Source organism: Oncorhynchus masou, chromosome 5 (assembly GCF_036934945.1).
Source record: "Oncorhynchus masou masou isolate Uvic2021 chromosome 5, UVic_Omas_1.1, whole genome shotgun sequence".
NCBI classification, from domain to species: domain Eukaryota; kingdom Metazoa; phylum Chordata; class Actinopteri; order Salmoniformes; family Salmonidae; genus Oncorhynchus; species Oncorhynchus masou.
The window spans coordinates 71,632,890-71,658,034 of NC_088216.1; the positions used below are offsets into that span (position 1 = coordinate 71,632,890).

The following is a 25,145-nucleotide window of genomic DNA, read 5'->3' on the forward strand; positions in this document are numbered from 1 at the left end:
AATGGATACAAATATTGAAAGCATTTAATGAGAACTAAAAGGTGAGCAACAAAATATTGTCTCATTTACAATGTGTAATTTATTGACAGCTCCTAACTAGCCCCAGAGGCTATCCAAAGTCAAACCAACTTTGCCACAGTTGTACACCAGCCGGCTAAAGCTAATTGCCAAAATAAATTGGCTAACTCGAGACACCCACATCAAAACACACACCTAGGCTCCCGAGTGGCGCAGCAGTCTAAGGCACTGCATCTCAGTGCAAGAGGCATCACTGCAGTCCCTGGTTCGAATCCAGGCTGCATCACATCCTGCCAAGATTGGGAGTCCTATATGGCGGCACACAATTAGACCAGGTTTGGCCGGGGTAGGCCCTCATTGTAAATAAGAATTTGTTCTTAACTGACTTGCCTAGTTTAAATAAAAAAAACGAAACCAACTCACGTTCTAATTCAGTCATGGCCGCGAGCCTTTCTTAATAAACCAAATCTAGGGCCTCCCGGGTGGTGCATTGGTTAAGGGCGCTGTACTGCAGCGCCAGCTGTGCCATCAGAGACTCTGGGTTCGCGCCCAGGCTCTGTTGTAACCGGCCGCGTTACAATTGGCCTAGCGTCGTCCGGGTTAGGGAGGGCTTGGTCCGTAGGGATGTCCTTGTCTCATCGCGCACCAGCGACTCCTGTGGCGGGACGGGCGCAGTGCACGCTAACCCAGGTTGCCAGGTACACGGTGTTTCCTCCGGCACATTGGTGCGGCTGGCTCCCGGGTTGGATGCGTGCTGTGTTAAGAAGCAGTGCGGCTGGTTGGGTTGTGTATTGGAGGACGCATGACTTTCATCCTTCGTCTCTCCCGAGCCCATATGGGAGTTGTAGCGATGAGACAAGATAGTAGCTACTACAACAATTGGATACCACGAAATTGGGGAGAAAAAGGGGTAAAAATAAAAAATAAATAAATAAACCAAATCTAAAACGAGGTAAAAATCAGGAAGTTTCCACCTTGCAGAGCAGTGTCAGTCAAGAATGAAGCGAAAGCTGTTAGCCTGATTTCTCCAGAGACAGAGACAGAGACCAAAATACTTTACCAGGCACCAAATCCAGCTTTTCACTCACAGCTGTTTCACACATTTCCCCTGATTTTTGGTTTAGAATTCAACACAGATGTGTCTCAGCTTCTCTCCAGACTAAGATTATTCATGCATGGCAATGCTCTCTATATACTGTTTAGTGCATTAGATGTGGTGGTTTGATGCACTACCATTCAAATGATACTATTCTTAACCAATGTTCATATGATCACAGTAGCATTAGTTCTAGCTAATTTTAACATACATTGTTAGTCTCCAGCCTGTGTATGATACAAATGTTTATTACGTTTGTTCCTATTGCTGTTTGATATACAGTGCCTTGCGAAAGTATTCGGCCCCCTTGAACTTTGCGACCTTTTGCCACATTTCAGGCTTCAAACATAAAGATATCGAGAATCTGTGGAAAAAAATGAAAACTGCTGTTCACAAATGCTCTCCATCCAACCTCACTGAGTTCGAGCTGTTTTGCAAGGAGGAATGGGAAAACATTTCAGTCTCTCAATGTGCAAAACTGATAGAGACATACCCCAAGCGACTTACAGCTGTAATTGCAGCAAAAGGTGGCGCTACAAAGTATTAACTTAAGGGGGCTGAATAATTTTGCACGCCCAATTTTTCGGTTTTTGATTTGTTAAAAAAGTTTGAAATATCCAATAAATGTCGTTCCACTTCATGATTGTGTCCCACTTGTTGTTGATTCTTCACAAAAAAATACAGTTTTATATCTTTATGTTTGAAGCCTGAAATGTGGCAAAAGGTCGCAAAGTTCAAGGGGGCCGAATACTTTCGCAAGGCACTGTATTTAATAACAGACAGTATGAAAATAGTGTTAAAAAAAGTATGAAATTATCTGCAGGAGCTGACCGGGATGGTCCCACATGCTTTTCCCCTGGAGACAGGAGAGAGAGCTCCTGTTGTACAGCGCAGGGCTGGACTGGCACATTACAACACCAAGGGAGAGGTCAGAGAACATTCAGAGACTATGACACTGGTCACAGAGGACCTATATGTCTGTTAATACAACATATCACTGACTAAGTTATTGATTTTTGCAGGATGAGTCAGGTCAGCGAAGGCAGATGAAAACACTCTTCAGTGGGGCTCTGTACAGACACTCAGAGTCAGACAGGAATGTCCCCAACAGCAGGAGGACCGTCCACCGGGGATGCCACACAGGTAAGGTAGTGCTGCATACAGCAAGAGTTCCAAGATGTATTAACAGCTACACATAAAGATATTGCACAATGTTACAGTACCATGATATCCACAGAGAAAAGTCTGAACAACCTCTCACCACACATAGGATTGAACTTTTATATGAGGCAGTTTCCTCTCCTTTCCGATGCTGTGATGGCCTGTGTATTTGGTCTCAAATCAAATCAAAGTTTGTCACGTGCGCCGAATACAACAGGTACCTTACAGTGAAATGCTTACTTACAGGCTCTAACCTATGGTGCCGGGGAAAAAAGGTGTGTGTGTGTAGGTAAAGAAATAAAACAACAGTAAAAAGACGTTTGACAAAAGAGTAGCAAGCTATATACAGACACCTGTTAGTCAGGCTTATTGGGGTAGTATGTACATGTAGGTATCGTTAAAGTGACTATGCATATATGATGAACAAAGAGTAGCAGAAGCATAAAAAGAGGGATTGGCAGGTGGTGGGACACAATGCAGATAGCCCGGTTAGCCAATGTGCGGGAGCACTGGTTGGTCGGGCCATTAGGTAGTATGTACATGAATGTAAAGTTAAAGTGACTATGCATATAAGATAAACAGAGAGTAGCAGCAGCGTAAAAGAGGGGTTAGGAGGGGGGCACAGAATGGTAACCATTTGGTTAGCTGTTCAGGAGTCTTATGGCTTGGGGGGAAAAAAACTGTTGAGAAGCCTTTTTGTCATAGACTTGGCACTCCGGTACCGCTCGCCATGCGGTAGTAGAGAGAACAGTCTATGACTGGGGTGGCTGGGGTCTTTGACAATTTGTAGGGCCTTCCTCTGACACCGCCTGGTGTAGAGGTCCTGGATGGCAGGCAGCTTTGCCCCAGTGATGTACTGGGCCGTACGCACTACCCTCTGAAGTGCCTTGCGGTCGGAGGCTGAGCAATTGCCATATCAGGCAGTGATACAACCAGTCAGGATGCTTTTGATGTTGCAGCTGTAGAAATGTTCGAGGATCTCAGGATCCATGCCAAATCTTTTTAGTTTCCTGATGGGGAATAGGCTTTGTCGTGCCCTCTTCACGACTGTCTTGGTGTGTTTGGACCAATCTAGGTTGTTGATGATGTGGACACCAAGGAATTTGAAGCTCTCAACCTGCTCCACTACAGCCCCGTCGATGAGAATGGGGGCATCCTCGGTGCTCCTTTTCCTGTAGTCCACAATCATCTCCTTAGTTTTGGTTACATTGAGGGATAGGTTGTTATTCTAGCACCACCCGGCCAGGTCTCTGACCTCCTCCCTATAGGCTGTCTCGTCATTGTCGGTGATCAGGCCTACCACTGTTGTGTCGTCAGCAAACTTAATGATGGTGTTGGAGTTGTGCCTGGCCATGCAGTCATGGGTGAACAGGGAGTACAGGAGAGGACTGAGCACGCCCCCCTGGGGAGCTCCAGTGTTGAGGATCAGCGTGGCAGATGTGTTGCTACCTACCCTCACCACCTGGGGGCGGCCTGTCAGGAAGTCCAGGATCCAGTTGCAGAGGGAGGTGTTTAGTCCCAGGATCCTTAGCTTGGTGATGAGCTTTGAGGGTACTATGGTGTTGAACGCTGAGCTGTAGACAATGAACAGCATTCTCACATAGGTGTTCCTTTTGTCCAGGTGGGAAAGGGCAGTGTGGAGTGCAATAGAGATCGCATCATCTGTGGATATGTTTGGGCGGTATGCAAATTTGAGTGCGTCTAGGGTTTCTGGGATAATGGTGTTGATGCGAGCCATTACCAGACTTTCAAAGCACTTCATGGCTACGGATGTGAGTGCTATGGTGGTCTGCTTGAAGCATGTTGGTATTACAGACTCAATCAGGGACATGCTGAAAATGTCAGTGAAGACACCTGCCAGTTGGTCAGCACATGTCCGGAGCACACGTCCTGGTAATCCGTCTGGCCCCGCAGCCTTGTGTATGTTGACCTGTTTAAAGGTCTTACTCATGTCGGCTACGGAGAGCGTGATCACACAGTCGTCTGGAACAGCTGATGCTCGCATGCATGCCTCAGTGTTGCTTGCCTCGAAGCGAGCATAGAAATGATTTAGCTCGTCTGATACGCTCATGTCACTGGGAAGCTCGCGGCTGTGCTTCCCTTTGTAGTCTAATACTTTGAAAGCCCTTCCACATCCGACGAGCGTCAGAGCCGGTGTAGTATGATTCAATCTTAGCCCTGTATTGACGCTTTGCCTGTTTGATGGTTCGTCGCAGGGCATAGCGGGATTTCTTGTAAGCTTCCGGGTTAGAGTCCCGCACCTTGAAAGCGGCAGCTCTACCTTTTAGCTCAGTGTGAATGTTGCCTGTAATCCATGGCTTCTGGTTGGGGTATGTACATACGGTCACTATGGGGACGACGTCCACAATGCACTTATTGATAAAGCCAGTGACTGATGTGGTGTATTCCTCAATGTCTCCACTTCCTGCCTGTGTTGTACTGTGTAAAACAACACATTTCACTGTACCTATCCAGTATATGTGACAATAAAACATATGTATTTATTATGTATTACTGAGGTTGTTGTTGCCTGTGATGACAGGTTGTGTTTGTTTATCTTCCAGAGGACACAGTGATGTCGGAGAGTACTAGCTCCATGTCAGATTCAACGTGTCATGACAATGGTGAGTCAGCCAGAGCTGCAAATGCAATAATAACAACTGAATCTGTTAAAGCTGGTCTGTAAAATCATTGAACAGTTATTTGTTTGTTCCACAAATACAGCTGAAGTCTGAAGTTTACATACACTTAGTTTAGAGTAATTAAAACTTGATTTTCAACCACTCCACAAATTTCTTGTTAACAAACTATAGTTTTGGCAAGTCGGTTTGGACATCTACTTAGGACATTTATTTCCAAACGCCTGAAGGTACAGCGTTTATCTGTACAAACAATAGTACGCAAGTATAAACACCATGTAGACCACGCAGCCGTCATACCGCCCAGGAAGGAGATGCGTTCTGTCTCCTAGAGATGAACGTACTTTGGTGCGAAATGTGCAAATCAATCCCAGAACAACCACAAAGGACCTTGTGAAGATGCTGGAGGAAACAGGTACAAAAGTATCTATTTCCACAGTAAAACAAGTCCTATATCAACATAACCTGAAAGGCCGCTTAGCAAGGAAGAAGCCACTGCTCCAAAACTGCCATAAAAAAATCCAGACTATGGTTTGCAGCTGCACATGGGGACAAAAATCATACTTTTTGGAGAAATGTCCTCTAGTCTGATGAAACAAAAATAACTGTTTGGCTATAATGACCATTGTTATGTTTGGAGGGAGAAGGGGGAGGCTTGCAAGTCGAAGAACACCATCCCCACCGTGAAGCAGCTTTGCAGGACTGCTGCACTTCACAAAATAGATGGCATCTCGAGGGAAAATTATGTGGATATATTGAAGTATCTCAAGACATCAGTCAGGAGTTAAAGCTTGGTCGCAAATGGGTCTTCCAAATGGACAATGACCCCAAGACTACTTCCAAATGTATGGCAAAATGGCAACAAAGTCAAGGTATTGGAGTGGCCATCACAAGCCCTGACCTCAGTCCCATGGAAAATATGTGGGCAGAACTGAAAAGCATGTGTGAGCAAGGAGACCTACAAACCTGACTCGGTTACACCAGCTCTGTATGAAGGAATGGGCCAAAATTCACCCAACTTATTGTGGGACGCTTGTGGAAGGCTACCTGAAATGTTTGACCAAAGTCAAACGATTTAAAGGCAATGCTACCAAATACTAATTGAGTGTATATGTAAACTTCTGACCCACTGGGAACGTGAAGAAAGAAATAAAAGCTGAAATAAATCACTCTATTATTATTCTGACATTTCACATTCTTAAAATAAAGTGATCCTAACTGACCTAAAACAGGGTATTTTTACTCTGATTAAATGTCAGGAATTGTGAAAAACTGAGTTTAAATGTATTTGGCTGTGGTGTATGTAAACTTCCGACTTCAACTGTATATCAGTTGTGCAAAATATTCTCAAAATGTCTAGGCGGAGTTAGTATCATTACATTATTCTGTGATGCCACAGAAAAAGAGAGATTGTATTATTTGGTGCTCTTCACATTCAGTTTATAAATCATTTACTGGATGACAGATAGTGAAAATGAGAGGGGCGAAGAATCACATTTCTCATCGTCAAAGCGAGTTACACGGCTGCTGCCTGATTATGTTCATGAAAGAGAATGACCCGTTTACTGTAATTGCGTGTCAATTGCGAGTTAGTGACTCTAGTTAAGACCAAACCCCATATTCTCCCTCCCTCAGAGGAGTCCTCTCCCAGTGTGGCAGAAGACCACCGCTCCATGTCCCAGCCCCGTCTGGGCAGCCCAGACCACCAGGTCTGTAGGAAACTGTCCCCAGTGGAGATATACTATGAAATGAGAACACGCCGTAACTCTGTGACCAGCTCTATCAGGTAATGTCACTGTGTGTGTGTGTGTGTGTGTGTGTGTGTGTGTGTGTGTGTGTGTGTGTGTGTGTGTGTGTGTGTGTGTGTGTGTGTGTGTGTGTGTGTGTGTGTGTGTGTGTGTGTGTGTGTGTGTGTACAGTCGTGGGTAAAAGTTGAGAATGGCACATTAATTTTCAAAGTCTGCTGCCTCAGTTCGTATGATGGCAATTTGCATATACTCCAGAATTTTATGAAGAGTGATCAGATAAATTGCAAAGTCCCTCTTTGCCATGCAAATGAACTGAATCCCCGAAAAACATTTCCACTGCATTTCAGCCCTGCCACAAAAGGACCAGCTGACATGTCAGTGATTCTCTCGTTAACACAGGTGTGAGTGTTGACGAGGACAAGGCTGGAGATCACTCTGTCATGCTGATTGAGTTCGAATAACAGACTGGAAGCTTCAAAAGGAGAGTGGTGCTTGGAATCATTGTTCTTTCTCTGTCAACCATGGTTACCTGCAAGGAAACACGTGCCGTCATCATTGCTTTGCACAAAAAGGGCTTCACAGGCAAGGATGTTGCTGCCAGTAAGATTGCACCTAAATCAACCATTTATATGAAGAAGGCTTCAGGGCGCTCAAGAAAGTCCAGCAAGCACCAAGACAGTCTCCTAAAGTTGATCCAGCTGCGGGAATGGGGCACCACCAGTACAGAGATTGTTCAGGAATGGCAGCAGGCAGCTGTGAGTGCATCTGCACGCACAGTGAGGCAAAGACTTGGAGGATGGCCTGGTGTCAAGAAGGGCAGCAAATAAGCCACTTCTCTCCAGGAAAAACATCAGGGACAGACTGATATTCTGCAAAAGGTACAGGGATTGGACTGCTGAGAACTGGGGTAAAGTCATTTTCTCTGATGAATCCCCTTTCTGATTGTTTGGGTTATCCGGAAAAAGCTTGTCTGGAGAAGACAAGGTGAGCGCTACCATCAGTCCTGTGTCATGCCAACAGTAAAGCATCCTGAGACCATTCATGTGTGGGGTTGCTTCTCAGCCAAGGGAGTGGGCTCACCCACAATTTTGTCTAAGTACACAGCCATGAATAAAGAATGGTACCAACACATCCTCAGAGAGCAACTTCTCCCAACCATCCAGGAACAGTTTGGTGACGAACAATGCCTTTTCCAGCATGATGGAGCAGCTTGCCATAAGGCAAAAGTAATAACTAAGTGGCTCGGGGAACAAAACATCAATATTTTGGGTCCATGGCCAGGAAACCCCCAGACCTTAATCCCATTGAGAACTTGTGGTCAATCCCCAAGAGGCGGGCGGACAAACAAAAACCCACTAATTCTGACAAACTCCAAGCATTGATTATGCAAGAATGGGCTGCCATCAGTCAGGATGTGGCCCAGAAGTTAATTGACAACATGCCAGGAAGGATTGCAGAGGTCTTGAAAAAGAAGGGTCAACACTGCAAATATTGACTATTGGCATCAACTTCATGTAATTGTCAAGAAAAGCCTTTGACACTTATGAAATTGTCATGATCATTATAAGGAGTGGACCAAGATGCAGCGTGGTATGTTTCCATCCTTTTATTTGGAAGAGAACTTAAACCACGAAACAAAGCGAATAAACGAAACGTGACGCTACATACAGTGCAGAAAGCAACTACACACAAACATAGTCAAGATCCCACAAATCACAATGGGGAAAATGGCTATCTAAATATGATCCCCAATCAGAGACAACAATAAACAGCTGCCTCTGATTGGGAACCATAATCAGGCCAACATAGGTATATAATTCCCCTAGATAACCCACCCTTAATCACACCCCGACCTAACCAACATAGAGAATAAACAGCTCTCTATGGTCAGGGCGTGACAGAAATGCTTGTAATTATACTTCAGTATTCCATAGTAACATCTTACAAAAATATCTAAAGACACTGAGGCCGCAGACTATGTGAAAATTAATACTTGTCTCATTCTCAAAACTTTTGTCCAAGACTTGTCACAGGCCGGCTCATAGCCTGTGGCAAAAATGAGGGGACGTGAACAACAGGTATAGGCCAATTAAAAAATGTTCTTTATTGTAAACAAAACTATTAACTTTAAACGCAGAAAAATGAATGAGGTGTGGAAGTATCACAATGTAAGGTGTATGTAAAGTGCATGGGTGCGTGAATCTGCGTGTGTGAATGACTAAGTGAAAACTATGCAAAACTACAAAATAACAAACAAAACAGGTTCACACCTGGAGGAGCGGAGAGAGAGAGTAGTGATTAGTGAGTTTAAATACTTAGAGCCCAGGTGACTCCAATCACTAACTACCCTCCTCTGCCTGCAGGAGAAACCGCCCCTGCACTGCAGAGGAGGAGCCGTGACACCCCCTCCTTAAAATGAGGGTCCCACCCTCAACCCAACTTCCTCCAACATATTCAAAACAATTCAAATTTCCCCCAAAACAAAAAAGGATACCAGTCCCGGCACCTAGTAGTGGCCCCGTGTCCCCGAACTGACTGTCCGCCCCTCAAACTCGGCAGCCCTGGCAGCAATTTAAGAGGAAAGAGGCGCAGACAGCCCGTAGGGGTCAGCAGAGAAAAGACACAAACTAGGTTAAAGGACCATGGGACAGAGCAGAAAAACAAGTGATTGTGGTCAGTGAACACATTTAAAGGGGTCAAACGAGAACCAACATAGACTTCGAAGTGCTGTAAAGCCCAAATGAGACCTAAAGCCTAATTTTCAATCACAAAATAATTTCTGATACTGACTGGACACTCAACATAGTTATCATTCTCCTGGAGAAGCACAGCCCCAGCGCCGATTTGATTGGTGTCTACCTGCAATTTGAAAGGTTTCCCAAAATTTGGTGCTGCCAATACAGGTACCAAACACAAGAGCCTTAAGTGCATCAAATGCCTCTTGACACTGGGTGGACCAGATAAATTCAGCTTTGGCCTTCAACAGATTGGTCAGTGGGGACACTGCTACTGAAAAGTTTACAGAAAGCACGGTAGTACCCCGCCATTCCCAGGAAGTGCATCAGTTCTTTCTTTGTGGATGGCTGTGGGAACTGCTTCACAGCCTGGACCTTGGCTTCCACGGGACAGACAAAACCCTGACCAACAACCCTGCCTAGGAATGTGACTGCTCCTCCCAGGAGTCTGAGTAGATGACGATACCATTGTCCAACATATACTGCACCTCTGTTTCCAATTGCAGTCTCTTCTCAGATACACAATAAAATCTCTGTTTGATAGGCTTAGCATCTCTGATGTCTATATCATGGTCAAATTAAGTGGGTTTGCAATGGAGTGTCAGAAAACAAAACAGGGTAGTTTCTAATTAGAGCTACCAATTCATCACGTTTCTCAGAGTCTAAATGATCTACCAAAACCAAGGTTTTGCAAAGTCTGGGAGTTTTTCAACCGACCTTGTAAGACCTCATCGGAAACCCCTCCACCAAATTAAAGCCACAAGATGCAGTGACTGGAGCAGCAGTCAACGCTGACCTCACTGCTGGAGTGCCTTCAACTTTGCTTAGATCACGGGAGTGATAACATTTTAACAAGTTCACATGGCATAATTTAGAGGACTTCCTATGACTACGGGTTTCAATAAGATAATTCAAATCTGACACTTTACGCAACAGATTGAAAGGACCACAATATTTTGCCTGAAAAGGTGACCTTACAAGAGGCAGAAGAGCAAGTACACGATCACAGGGACTAAACTCACGCAGCTCAGCCTGTCCGTCATATTTCAGTTTAATTTTCCGTTGAGAAGATTTTAGTTTCTTTCGCCAGTTCACCAGCCCCATACAACTTCAACCTAAAACCATTTACATACTCAATAATGTTCTGAGGTGGTTCCTCAGGCAAACAACCATCCTGCAACACTGCTAAAGGCCCACGCACCTTTTGACCAAACACTAAGTCATTTGGGCTAAACCCTGTGCTTTCCTGCAATACTTCACGAGCAGCTAGTAATAGCCAAGGTAACCCCTCCTCCCAATCTGCAGGCAGTTCTGTACAGTATGCACGAAGAAAGGATTTTAAAGTTTGATGAAAACATTCCAAAGCTCCATGGCTCTGGGCATGGAACGCAGTAGATTTGTGTTTAACTTTAAGCTGTTCTAGAACCTGAGCAAATAAATGGGAGGTAAAGTTAGACCCCAGATCTGACTGGATGATTTTTGGAATCCCAAATGTTGAAATAAATTGAGTTAACTTCAAAATTAGTAGTTAAAGCGTTATGGTACGCAAGGAAAAAGCTGCTGGATATCTGGTTGCTTGACACATAACAGTTAATAAGTAGCTATGACCTGACTTGGACCTTGGTAATGGCCCAACACAATCGATAATAAGATGCTCAAAAGGTTGCCCTATGGCTGGTATTGGATACAAATGTGCTAGCTTTACAACCTGGTTTGGCTTGCTTGTGCGCTGACACGCATCACAAGTTTTAATAAACTGAGATACATCCCGCTTTAAACGTGGCCAGAAAAAATAACGAAGTATGAGATCATAAGTTTTACGAACACCCATATGACCTGCCACATCACCATGTGAAGTTTGCAACACTTTATTTCGCAAAGTAGTAGGTACAACTATTTGAAAGACTGGTTCTCCTAGACCCTGATCATAATGTGGAACCCATTTCCTGACCAACAGCCCATCAAGAAGAAAATAACACTGAGCACTATTCCTCACCACTGAATCAGGAACAACTTTATCAAACAGATCAGCCAAGGTAGAATCCGCCTTTTGCTCAGCCATCAATGAATCTCTAGAACTAGTGAACTATTCTGTCTGGAGTTTGACTGGCAACTCAAGACTTTCTGGCTTACTCTCAATCTCCTTACGAGAGGCCGCGCGGGGAACGGCACAAACTGGAAATACCTCAGGAGACATACAGTTTTGATCCGGCGATTCCCTTGCAGGTGACACTGAAGGTTGCTTCTTACAGATGTTTAGTTTGCCATCTGCCCACACCTTACTACCTGCCAAGTCATTCCCCAAAATCACGTGGACTCCCTCTACTGGCAACTGGAGTCTAACCCAAACATCTACATCACCCTCTACCAGACCACATTGTAGGGTAACTTCATGTAAAGGACAAGGGAATGGAACTAAATCCATACCATTACACAACTGCCAGTATCAGACTCTTTAGAGAACGGCAAAACAGATTCCAGAATAAAATAATCTAAAGCTCCAGTGTCTCTTAAGATCTTGATTGAAACATGTTGGTTGCCATCTACCAGGAACACGACACCATCTGAAATAAAGGCTGGAAAATCACAGTGGGATGACTGAGAATCATACTCAACGAGTGGCTGAAACATCACAGAGGGAAGACTGAGAATCATACTCAACGAGTGACTGAAAAAGCTCACCCTGGTGGTCAGAGTCTGCAACAGGACTTGCTATCACAGCAGGTTTAACTTGAACTGACTTTTTTGATTTAAGCAGAGGGCAATCTTACTTCCAATGTCCTTCAACTAAACAGTAGCGACAGGTATTAGCATTAATCGGTGCTTTAAGTCCTCCAGACCCAAACTTCTGCTGAGGTCTTTGGAAAGAAGCCCCAGAAAAAGGTTACCTACTATTCCAAGGAGTAAAGTTATTTCTCTGGTACATGTCACTGTTGGACTCAAAATGGCTTTTATGTGTTAGCATGTACTCATCTGCAAGGATAGCTGCATCACTTGGAGACTTAATGTTACGTTCATTCATGTATGTAGCAACCTGGTCAGACACAGAATTTTTGAACAGTTCTAACACAATCAAATTATACAGACCCTCAAAAGTACTAACTTCAGAAGCTGTATACCAATGATTAAATGCAGAAGTCAAATCACGAACAAACTCAAAATAGGTTTGTGAATCTAACTTTTTCCTGTAACGAAAACGTTGATGATATGCCTCTGGCACAAGCTCGTAGACCTTCAGAACTGCTAATTTAACTTTAGTAAAAACTTTACTGTCAGCTACACTCAGTGCTGTAAAAGCCTCACGTGCTTTACCTGTAAGTACACATTGCAACAACATAGTCATGTCCAAATCTGACCAAGCTCTAGCTTCCGCAATACGCTCAAATAAAGCAAAGTATAGTATGTGTCTGGATCTGAATCATCAAATTTAGGCAACAAACGAAGATTCTGTGTAACATCAAACTGTGGTAGTCCTTCTGGTCTATTAGCATTTCTCAATCGATCTCTCTAACTGCATTTGCAACAGCTCCTTTTGCTGCTCAAAGTTAATGAAGGGCTAGACTGAAAACCTGCACCCTCACTACTAGCAGACTGACCCCAAAAAACACCCATTTCTCTAACACCCTACTTTAATCTAGTTTTAACAGTCTCTTTAAAAAAAATATCAACAATCTCAATCTGATAATGTTAAGCAATTTCAATTAACTGCTCCTTAGTACACAACTCCAAGGCTACCTCTGAAGGAGCTTGAACAAAACTACTCAAAATGGAAGACATTTTCCTCAGCCAATACAACTATTACAAATGCGCAAAAAAACACAACTCACCTGTCAGTCTGGATTAAAGGACAGGAGCCACATCCCACTATCCTTCAAAAACAACTAACTAACTGGCCCTGGTCTTCGTGCAGTCACATGTGGTGGGGTTTTATGCACACAAAACCAGTGGAGTGGAAAAGACAACCAGAAACTAGCGGCTCCCCCCATAACCACGGAGGTGCTCCAGAGCCGATGTAAGGGAAAAGGATGCTCTACCCACGTTCACTGCCACCTAAAACAAAAACACCACGAGCCTCCTATTGACACTCGCTGATAAGCCTGAACAAGAGAGTATTCCCACCTGAACAAAACCCAGAGTGAATTGCTAACCAAATTTAGCTACCAAGCTAACTGAACCAAAAGAACACATGGCTCTCAATGCTCTCTCCAATATTGGCCCAACCAAAACATCCCCTCCAACAAAAAAATTGCCAATCTGAACTAAACTAACCCAAGTTAATGAGGGGGATGAGCCCCCACTTGTCACAGGCCGGCTCATAGCCTGTGGCAAAAATGAGGGGACGCGAACATGTTCTTTATTGTAAACAAAACTATTAACTTTAAACAAAGAAAAATGAATGAGGTGTGGAAGTATCATAATGTAAGGTGTATGTAAAGTGCATGGATGCGTAAATCTGTGTGTGTGAATGACTGAGTGAAAACTATGCAAAATAACAACCAAAACAGGTTCATACCAGGAGAAGCGGAGAGAGAAGTGATTAGTGACAGTTTAAATACTTAGAGCCCAGGTGACTCCAATCACTAACAACCCTCCTCTGCCTGCAGGAGAAACCGCCCCTGCACTGCAGAGGAGGAGCCGTGACACTGTATATATGTGTAAAGCACTCCTTCTTTTTTTGTCTAATGCTATGTTCTGATGTTTTTCCCTAGCCCTAGTCATTCTCTACCAAGGAGTGCATCTAATGTTGAAGGCAGAAGTGTTCCTGCTACACCCCTCCTCTCCCGAACCGCTCCAATCAGTGTTCATGTCAGGTAATATTCCTCCTCTGGTCCAGTGCTTCTGCTTAATGCAGCACATCCACTGCCTCTCACCCACTATGATGACAGAGGCTGACCGAATGGCATTCCATTCGGTCAGCCTCTCTGTCATCATAGTGGGCAGGTAATTAGGCTACAGAACATGCCAGTGATAGCTTTCAAGATGATTTTATTTTGCGAGAAGTCAGGTGCTTAGTGTCATATTGACTTATTTCATGCTCTTTTTTTAAACTTATTTTTGTATTCATAGCTTTGATATGACAAATTCAATCATTTGAAAATCTAAATGTAAAGATAGGTTATTGTCATAATGTAAACACACTATCACAATAAGCCCATCAACTGCTCATTGCTCTCTATCGCTCATTCAGATCAGATGACTCTGGTGGGATTTCACTAAAGCAGTGGTCTGGCAGCCTGGATGTACCACATATAGAGCCCCTGGCCCAGGAAGGCTCCTCCTCGGAGCGCAGAGGCTGCCCTTACAGCTCCCGTGCCCGGCGGAGCAACAGTTCTGAGGCCCTGCTTGACCGCTCCAGTCTCCCCGAGGACCCAGCCCCCAGGAATGGGATGCCCCCCAGAGGAGGGCCTTACAAAAGTTCTGAGGCCCTCACTGACGGCAAGCTGAGGCACATCCACCTGGGCAGTCCTGAGAGTCAGGAGCAGGCCAACCTGCGGCTGTCCATGGGTGGGAGAGTAGAAGCAGCAGAAGGAGGGGGTTACAACGAGCTCCTAATGGATTACATCTGGGGAAAGCAACAGAGGATGCAAGTGCAACACCAGCTGTACCAATCAACAGGTAGAATCTGGCAGGACATTTCCTCTCCTCGATCGTCCACTGCTGCAGTGTCTCCTCCCGCCAATGGCTTCTCCCACTCCCAGGTGCATCTTCCCAGCGCTACTCCTTCCTACAGTCCCAGAGTGATCCATAGCTCCCAGGCAGAGCCTCGCAGAGTCAAAGTCACTCGGACCAAGTCCTGCGGACCCTTCATCCCCCTGCAGCAGGACGCCATCCTGCTCTCTGCCTATGAGTCTCCCCACCCTGCCCCAAGCTCCAATACCTCCTCCATTCCCAACCTGCACCCCTTCCAGACTGAGCTGTCCGGCCCATCATTCAATCGCAGGCCTCCCCAGTTCTCTCTCCCCACCCCTGAGGACTCGACGAGGAGTCTGCATAAAGCCTTGGCGCTGGAGGGTCTCAGAGACTGGTATCTGAGGAACGCCCTCGGCTACCCTACCACTACATCGAAGGGGCATGATGCAGGGGTCTCCCGTCTCTCATACCCCCACCCTTTGGTGCACCAGGCTCAGTCTATACAAGGTGATCCACTCCATAGGTCCCAGATGTCTCAGTCAGCCAGCTTCCATGGCCACCCACTGCATGGAAGGTGAGTATTTCTCTACTTAGGAATGATTGTTGGTAACATTCACACAGGTGCACATTAGAGTACTTTTGATGATGTTTGTTTGCTGAGGACTGTAATGATTTGTGCCCTCTCTATGGCAGGTCAATGGAGTTCTCACTCTATCAAGAGCCCATTCATCCTCAGATGCAAGACATGACAACAAAGGAGCCCAGTGCTGACCCTGGCACTTTGGTCTGATGTAGCTGAATATATATTCAAACACACACGTGCACAGACAGACAGGCAGACAGACAGACAGAGGCAGGCAGGCAGGCAGGCAGGCAGGCAGGCAGGCAGGCAGGCAGGCAGGCAGGCAGGCAGGCAGGCAGGCAGGCAGACAGACAGACAGACAGACAGACAGACAGACAGACAGACAGACAGACAGACAGACAGACAGACAGACAGACAGACAGACAGACAGACAGGCAGGCAGGCAGGCAGGCAGGCAGGCAGGCAGTAAAAGGAGCTGATATAAGGTGACCTCACAAGCTAAGGCAGGCAGGCAGGCAGGCAGTAAAAGGAGCTGATATAAGGTGACCTCACAAGCTAAAAAAACAAACATTACAACCACAGCAGAAAAAGACTGTAAAGCCGTTCTGAATGCCCTCTGTTGAAAATGAGCCCACCAACTTTTGACCCCTCGATCGCAAAGCAAGAAATGGATTTGCACTGGAGCTGTCCCAGGGGTCACAGAATATATTGTTATTCTGTAGCTACTGTATTGTATTCTATCGTTGGTCAGACCCAAGCCACATGTAACAAACATCCTCGTTGTTTAACCTAACAAATCTCCCAATATATAATTTTTTACAGAATAAAGTATATGTATTCTAAATTACTATTTTGTATCTTCTGAGATATAAAGAATAGTTATAAAAAGAGGTAATTTAGTGTTTTGTGATTTACAAAAATATATAATGAACTCATATCAACTAAAAAGTATTTAAACACACCAGTGAACGTGTAAATTAGCCTGTTTGTAAACATTAATATATATGTCTTATCTCTTCATCTGTCCATCAAACATACACATTTCAACTGTGCTTGCTATTTCTCATGTTTTTCAAGCGAACACAAATCCTTTCAAAGCTTGGTCTTCAATCAACAAATGAAAGAAATTCCTGTTGTTGCCAAATTGTTGTTTCATGCAAGCTCTTTTTTTCTGCATTTCCTAAGAGTCCAGCTGGTGAAAGGACATAATAGCCAAGTTCAGATAAAAACCTGAGGACTTTTAGAGGTCTATGACAGTCGTTTAATGAACTTTCTATTCATTTCTATTCATTCAGTTGCGTAGCATGTTTTCCTTCAGGGCACTTTATGAACTTCAAAAGCCTTAACCAATTGCAGTAGTGGGATGGGGAAATTGTCCCCAAGAGAGAACACACTAAAACCAGAAAATGGTTGACAGCGTATGAATTTTGAGCAAATAAGAAAAGTGTTACCATGTTCAAGTCTACGTCAAGGTGGAAGTTTTGTGGCCCATTTGGACATTCACGATCAAAGTGATGTCGTGTATAATATTATGTATTTATAAGATTGTAACAACATTATCAACAATAAACCGCATATTTGGATCTGTATGTATCATGATAATAAGCTAGATTTGATTCTAAATTCCTTTATAAACTGATGTCAACTTAATGTGGAGAAATGAAAAGGGGTCGAACTAGAACAGCGCTAGGGGATGGGACTGTTGGCATGAGCAGGCCTTATGTCAGAACTCATAAATGTGGTAGTATGAGATTACGTTTCCATTGTATCATGTAATACGCTACTCCTATTGGTGGCAAAATGTTATCATAATGGTAAAATTATTTGAAGTAATTAATGCCATTCCCATATACCACCGCAATTCAAGAATGGCTCTTTTATAAGCTTCCCATGACATGTGCTTGTTTGTTCTTGTGTATCTTAGGTTCATGATTATACCGTTATAAAAGGGCATCACTAACAACTTGAATGGTAGGAAATGAATACCTCTGGAAAGAAATGTATGAGTAGCTAATAATGATCTTTCATTTTAACGGATTAATGTCATGGCTTCATCTATTGACATGTTTTACAGGTAAAGCTATTCCTTTTATCTCAAGTACCTTTAATGGAATGTTATATTGGTTTTAAATGTTGGTGTTTTCACATTCAATAGTTTGTGTGTGAATTTCTTCAAGCTAGTCTAAACCTGAAACTGATGACCAAACTGCTGTGCATTGGGGGTTGTAAATGTATTTTTCAGGTGATGTACTTATGTCTGTAAAACATAAATGAATATACATTTTGCTTGAAGGAAATTTATCCAGAATATATATTGTATATTTATGAACTTATAACATTTTGTATCTATTTGTGAAATACATCATAAAACTGTCATAAAACCCATTCAGCACCAGCCAGAGAAGTGTGGTGTTAACTAATATTTACAAGTGTATTAGTTGTAGCTTTTTGAAGAAAGAGTTATGTTGATTGACTGGAATTGTTTGTGACATATTGACTGAAATCCCTATTTGTTTTTCTCCTGATATTTTTTTCATCCTATGTCCATATTTCAAAGGGGTGAGAAATACTGTACAGTTTATGTTTGAGGAGGATGGGGTACATTCATTGATATTTTTTAAATAAAGTATCATCATGGTAATTCTTGGACTGGAGTCATTTAAAAAACTATATTGATGTTCATGTATTTACAGTAATTACTGCGTGTTTTGCCTCAAATAAAATATATATATCATAGGTCATTTCATCGGTTATCCTTATTAGCCTAATTCTAATGACTTTGGCTTTGTTTGAAGAATTTGGCACAATTTGACATATTTAAAACATGTTTAAATAGCTTGCTAGTGTAGCTTATGGTGCTGCCAGCCACACAGCATGTACTGCTCAATCAAACACTGGCAAAGCTCATGTCATTTTCAGAACGTGTGCTGTGCTTATGGGCAGGCAGGCACGCACGCACGCACGCACGCACGCGGAGCCAGCTCGTGATGGGCATTCTGAGTCTTTTCGGTGAGCCGGCTGGCCCATTTGGCTCCGTTCACGTAAAAAAAAGCCGGCTAATTTGGCTCCCAAACGGCTCTTTGTTCAAAATGCTTAAAACTTCAACTAGAACCATGAGAAATCGCAAATCTACAATGTAAAGCCCAAAAGGTAAGATACCATTATCTCAGATCGTGAAATGCGCGTTCAAATATATTTTTACCTGGCCAAATGATTCGTTTTTGCGTGGACCAGATTCATGCGCTCTCCCCACTCTTTATTGTTTCTGTAGTGAGGATTCATATTCTTTAGGTAATTATTTTGTAACTTAACCGTAGACCGTTTGACCTACTGCTCAAAAAGCAGTAGCTGCAGTATGCAAATCAGGGAGTATTTCACTGATACGATTCGGTTCCTAATCTTAACCAAAAAGATCCTTTCAAAAGATCCGTTCGTTCGCGACGCATAGTAGAGCAAACGTCGACGAAGAAGGAACGGTCCTTCAGTTTACTGGTTAAATCGGAGGACTCTGTTTTTCATTTTTATATGTAAGTATTTGGTAAATATTACAGCGTTTTTTTCCCACAGTTACAGGGTGTAATAAAGTTTAAAAGCGATTGTTACTTGATATGTCACATTGTAGCAACGTACGAATTTGAAGTCGGTTGCTTCAAAGCAATGACAATCTGTAACAAATAACGTTAGCTGAACAACTTTTGTGGAGAACAGACTCAGGCTAATTTACGCGTTGCATTAGCTAGCTAGTTAGTTGTACAAATCTGTTATAAAAATGTAAATCATATCTGTTACAAAGCTTTTTCTTTAGAGGACAAAGCTAGGTTTGTTGGACTTGGCAGTTCTGAATTGGTCAAATGATTGACTTTTTCATCAACTCTTTGACACCTTAATGACTTGACTGAGACGGTCGTATCAATAGCTGTAATTGTCACAGGTTTGAAATAAAGACTCATAGACAGCATGCACTCAGTCAATAAAGTTACAGGCCAGCTTTGAAGAGCTATTTACGTTGACATGCCATTCATCTAAACCCAGCTAAAAATAAATGGACTCTTGCACATTCACTGGGCCCTTTCAAATGTCATTGCAGCCAGGCTCTAGAACTATACGATTTACTAAATGTAGAATTTGAATAGGCTTACTCAGTGTATTGGCCATGTTGTGTCGTCTGAATTAACCTCACATATCATATGTATGAATGCCTATTAGGTCAACTTATAATAGTGTGAACAGTGAAAGTTTAGTGAACAGTTTGTCTGTTTTTCTTTTTGCCGTAGGCCTTCTGCGTGTACCATCTTCATCTCCATTTTCTTCAATCCTGCCCTTGCATGACCTGTGCTGTCTAGGCTAGAAGGCGTCGGCTCCCTGTTCTATTGTGTGTCTCTTGTCACAATGTCCAATCAACCTTCATCTAGATATGCTGCTGCAATATCAGCCCTTTCCCTCAGTTTACCTGCTGTTAACCCCAACCCAACCCTTACCCTCAGTTCATCCACTGCCCCCAACCCACCGCTTACCCCTAAACCCTCTCTTTTCCCCAAATCACATATTACCTCCAAATCCCTTACCCCTAAACTACTTGTTGCCCCTACCCCCAAACCACCCTTTGCCATTAAACTACCCACTGCTGCCAGCCCAGCCCCTTTAAATTCAGATCCCCCTTCACTTGAGATTTTGGGATCAGATGATGAGGAACAGGAGAATCCATCTGATTACTGCATAGGTACTTCACCAGTGTGCCAAATATAACCAAACAACAATACAATCATGTGTGGTAGAAGGAGTTGTTGTATACAGTTTATTGTTGATCGGAAAGAGGTTTCACTGTTTATTGTAGGTGGGTACTACCCTGTGGAAATTGGAGAGATATTCATTGACCGTTACCAGGTGGTGAAGAAGCTGGGATGGGGCCACTTCTCTACTGTGTGGCTAGGCTGGGACATGGAGTAATTATAATAGTTATACTGATAACATTGTTTTTGTTATTGATTGACCTTCGGTTTCATATTGTGATTATGACAGCTGAAGCAAGTGATTTACAATGTTTATTTGTATGTGCAGGAAGAGGCGTTTCGTGGCTCTGAAGTTGGTAAAGAGTGCTCCAACCTTCACAGAGACCGCTTTGGATGAGATCAAGCTTCTGAAATGTGTCAGTATTATATGCCCATGATCAACATTTTATTCTCTGCTGTGTATGCCTAATCACAGGTTGCCTAGGAGGCAGCTCTACAGAGTGGTCACTAGCTGGCATAACCACAAAGTCATCCAATCAGATTTTGAACTTAAACTTATCCTTATCCTTAACCTTAAATTAATACATTTTTGTTGTCATAAATACATTTTTATGATATAGCCAATTGTGACATTGCAGCTGGCCCATCTAGCAGAAATCTTCAGGGCAAGATTCATGACAATAAATGTTAACCTGTGGCCTAATCAGCGTAATTACTTGCTTGTTCATCAACCAGAACCAGGTTTAGTAGGAACTATATAATTTTATTAGTTGCACAATGGTGATAATAAAAAGGAATATGTTTACTCTGCAGTTATGTCCTGTAATATGTTGTTTTTAGGTAAGGGACAGTGATCCATCTGACCCTAAACGTGACACTGTTGTGCAGCTTATTGATGACTTCAAAGTCTCTGGAGTCAATGGGGAGCGTATCCTTTAAAAGCCACCTACACGTTATCTTTTTACTCATAATATCTTTATCATACAACATGTGTCATATGTTAACTTGCACATTTAATGTAAATGGTTTCTCCTTGACTCAGCTATGTGTCAGATGTATGCATGGTTCTTGAAGTGCTGGGTCACCAGCTGCTGAAGTGGATCATCAAATCCAACTACACTGGCCTTCCCCTGCCCTGCGTTAAGAGCATCCTTAGACAGGTGCTGTGTCTTTCCCCTGTGATCTCCAAATTCTCTCTTTAGCATTTTATCACCCAGAGCAGCTTTTGTGAACTGATGATCTCCTTTGTGTGTTCCCTGCTGTCATGTAGCCACATTATATCACCATTGTTGTCTCATATCACAGGTTCTTCAGGGCTTAGATTACTTGCACACTAAATGCAAGATTATCCACACAGACATCAAGCCAGAGAACATCCTTTTGAGAGTGGATGAGGTTTACGTCCAGGAGCTGGCAGCCGACACTAAGTTATGGGAGCTGCCAGTGTCTTCTGCTCCCACAAGCTGTTCAGGTTAGTATTGCTCTCAATTCCATGTTGGCATACACGTGTCACTAAGTACATATCCCTGTGGCATTCCTCTGTCTGTTTGACTTATTTTATTTTTTATATGGGGTGAAATGGAAAATATTTGTTACAGAGATGGCGATACAATAACAGTGCTGAATATTAGGAAGAGATGATTAACAAGTTTAATATGATTTCAATAGATGGGTCTGTTTTTTCTTATTCTCTATGATTTGATTTCTTGCTCTTGTGCCCTGCTGATCTCTTCATCTACTACTGATGCCAGCAAACACCAGTCTAAGAGAAAAGCAGGTATGACAATCAACTCTTTATTATTGTCTCAAAGCATAAACCAATCATAGTGCTACAAAGGCAGAAAATATATTTTCTGTTCATCTTTTGTTTACCTCATCTATCACCTCTGTCTCTCCTACCCCTCCTGTCATAACCTGGGTATTAGATTGTGTCAAACTTGATGGGGAAATTGACGGTGGCTTTCCAGGCTCTTGGGGTTTGGGTAAGATGGCCTTGGCATTGTGAGTGTGTGCTGATTCACTGCATATTGGCCCTCAGAAGGTCCTTTTGGAGAAAAGCTTTGATCTGGAAATGTGCTATGTTATATCATTTGTTTTGGCTGTTACGGTATTGTTTCAGGTTTTCTACTCATTCAACCATGAAAGCAGTTGTGTGTGTGTGTGTGTGTGTGTGGGGGTGTGTGGGTGTGTGGGTGGGTGGGGGTGGGTGGATGGGTGGGTGTTATTTAAAATGTGTATAACCTGCACAATAACAGCATTTCTGAATGAAGATGTACTATCTACAAATTGCTGTTTGTATTCAGTATTTATGTATTCTACAAATGTCTGTTTGTAATCAGTCTTTATGTATTCAATCAGTATTCATAACTACACCTTTGCATTTGTAGTGAAATTGCTCACCTTGATAAACTCATCAATAATTAGCATGCACTGCATGAAAAGGGGATATGCAGTTCTGATATTTAAGAAAATGTACCATATTTGCAGAGATTGTTTTAAAAATATATTTGAACACTGTTGCATGCTGCAACATGAGAGATGTGAATCCCATTTTAAGTTTCCCATCAAACAACTGTGACTGTGCTCATAGACTGGGAAGGTCTCCAGGATCCCGATGGCCAGGTTGTCGAGGAAGGAGAAGAAACAACAACAGCCGCAGAAGGGCGAGGACACTTTAGTTGGCCGTCAGAAGAGGGAGAAACCTCATGTGTCATTCTCTAATATCACCACTCCCTGTAGCATCCCTAATTCCACTTCGTCCCCTAAGCCTTCAGGTCCTGTGCATACTACTTGGAGACGGACCCTGCTGCATGAAGAAGCAATGGGCTCTGACAGCAAGGAGTCGGCCTCGTCACCGATGGAAGATGCACCATCATTGACTACAATGTCTCACTGTTCTAGACAATCTATAGTGTTACATCATTCTACCCAGAGAGACAACCTGCCCTCATCACCATCACATGGTCAGTCTTGCTCTGGAGCCAGCAGTTTAGAGTATATTGTAATAGCATATTACCGTGTAGTATACATGTCAGAATACCTGTCCACTAGTCTTTCAAATTAACTTTTATGATTTGCAATATACTATGTCATGCATATGCTGATGATTAAGTTCATTTATATGATTGAAATTGCGTGTTGTAATACCTCGTACAAAGCAACCATTTTACACCAGAGCAATCACAGCGCATCCGTTATTGTAGTGGACAGGTGTAGAATTATTCAGTAATATCTATCTGAGGTATCTGCTTTATATTTTGTTTCAGGGTTAAGTGAAACAGATCTGTTGGTGAATCTTCTGAAGCCACAGAATGCTGATAAAATCAGCATCAAGATTGCAGATCTGGGAAATGCCTGCTGGGTGGTGAGTTACTATCTGTCTACAGACATTATGTATTTGAATGAATATATGTATTAGTAAATACAGTGTCTTAGAAGACAAAATACATTACATTGAAATGATACGGCTTATTATCAAATAATTGCTCATGGTATGGAGTGCTAAGTCTTCATCTCTGCTCTCCTCCAGTACAAACATTTCACAGAAGACATCCAGACCTGCCAGTACCGCTCTGTTGAGGTCCTGATTGGGTCTGACTATGGCACTCCTGCAGACATCTGGAGCATAGCCTGCATGGTGAGAACCCAGGAGCACCACATCTACCCTTATGTTAATGTTAGCTGTCCGAAATATCTTTTATTGAGAAGTCTTACATTTCCATAAAGGCGTTTGAGCTGGCTACCGGGGAGTATCTGTTTGATCCCCATTCTGGGGACAACTTCTCACGAGAGGAAGGTAAGCCTTATCCTTTCTCCTCTCTGTCCTGTGTTTTTCCTAGTGATTGTCCTTGCTCTTTAAAAAAACTCTTTAATGTCTCCCATCAGATCACATTGCTCACATTATTGAGTTGCTGGGACCCCTTCCATCCCAGTTTGCCCTCTCAGGGAGAAACTCCAAACGATATTTCAATCACAATGGTATATCTATTCACAATTGTTGTATCCACCATAGTGGTTTCCTTTAGCATATGATTCATATTTTGGTGAAAATGTACCCTTATTTTAGTTTCACCCACAATATCAAATTCCGTTTACATATCCTGTTCAGTCAATCCCTAGTGTAATCATGTAACACTCTTTCCCTTGTTTGCTCACAGGGCATCTGCGGCACATCTCAAGGCTGAAACCGTGGAGTTTGTGTGAGATCCTGCTGGATAAGTATGAGTGGCCGCGGGAACAGGCAGTCCAGTTCAGTGCTTTCCTCCTCACCATGCTGGAGCCCCTCCCAGAGAAGAGAGCCACCGCTGCCCAGTGTCTGAAACACCCCTGGATCTCCTTATAGACATCATACCACTGCCTGGTGTCTAAACTCCCCCTGGATCTCCTTATAGACACAAAGCCACCACCGCTGCCCAGTGTCTGAACCCGATCTGGATCTCCTCATGGATACAGAGCATTCTCAGAGCAGACACAGAGGTTACACAGGTGACACAGCATCAAACAGGCTGGGACAAGTGCCTTAATATGATGTTTGAATAGTGGGTAATGGCTGATATTCAGCAAGTGTTATTTTTTTCAGCTGATCTTTTGCAATGTTATTTTTCTGTTTGCTCAGGGAGAGCAGTCAACTATCAATATATGTTGTCTGATTATTTAACACCTTTGATGTAAAGAAAATAACTTTTGATTTGGAGAGATATGCCAGATGGACAGTCCGCCCCTGCTGGGAAAGCTCTATTTTTGTTTTTGAGTTTCATTGAATAAATGTTATTTGTTTATACAAGGCTTTCATTATCTATCGCTT

General features: G+C 43.1%; 2 protein-coding genes across 4 annotated transcripts in view; both read left to right on the forward strand.

Annotated features, from left to right (window-relative positions):
- Positions 1-18,281, forward strand: part of ccdc120b (coiled-coil domain containing 120b) — a 38,140-nt gene extending 19,859 nt beyond the window's left edge. For all 3 annotated transcript variants that reach the window (XM_064966682.1, XM_064966684.1, XM_064966683.1), the window contains 7 exons: positions 1,938-2,042; positions 2,137-2,257; positions 4,840-4,899; positions 6,550-6,700; positions 14,107-14,208; positions 14,586-15,602; positions 15,722-18,281. In XM_064966682.1, coding sequence (XP_064822754.1) covers positions 1,938-2,042; positions 2,137-2,257; positions 4,840-4,899; positions 6,550-6,700; positions 14,107-14,208; positions 14,586-15,602; positions 15,722-15,818 — 1,653 coding nt within the window. In that variant the 3' untranslated portion in view covers positions 15,819-18,281. The remainder of the gene's footprint in view (positions 1-1,937; positions 2,043-2,136; positions 2,258-4,839; positions 4,900-6,549; positions 6,701-14,106; positions 14,209-14,585; positions 15,603-15,721) is intronic.
- Positions 18,282-19,074: 793 nt separating this feature from the next.
- Positions 19,075-25,126, forward strand: LOC135527824 (SRSF protein kinase 3-like). Its single transcript, XM_064956430.1, has 15 exons — positions 19,075-19,138; positions 19,886-20,331; positions 20,446-20,554; positions 20,670-20,757; positions 21,182-21,269; positions 21,395-21,501; positions 21,647-21,812; positions 22,093-22,118; positions 22,267-22,323; positions 22,932-23,304; positions 23,608-23,705; positions 23,871-23,978; positions 24,068-24,137; positions 24,227-24,319; positions 24,499-25,126. The coding sequence occupies exons 2-15, from the start codon at positions 20,001-20,003 to the stop codon at positions 24,681-24,683; spliced, it is 1,899 nt and encodes a 632-aa protein (XP_064812502.1). The 5' UTR covers positions 19,075-19,138; positions 19,886-20,000; the 3' UTR covers positions 24,684-25,126.
- The last annotated feature ends 19 nt before the right edge of the window (positions 25,127-25,145 follow it).

Coding starts and splice junctions, on each gene's coding strand:
- LOC135527824 (XM_064956430.1), top strand. CDS start 20,001: ATGTCCAATCAACCTTCATCTAGATATGCTGCTGCAATATCAGCCCTT. Junction 20,555..20,669: donor TGGCTAGGCTGGGACATGGA/GTAATTATAATA, acceptor TTGTATGTGCAG/GAAGAGGCGTTTCGTGGCTC. Junction 22,324..22,931: donor TCCAGGCTCTTGGGGTTTGG/GTAAGATGGCCT, acceptor CTGTGCTCATAG/ACTGGGAAGGTCTCCAGGAT.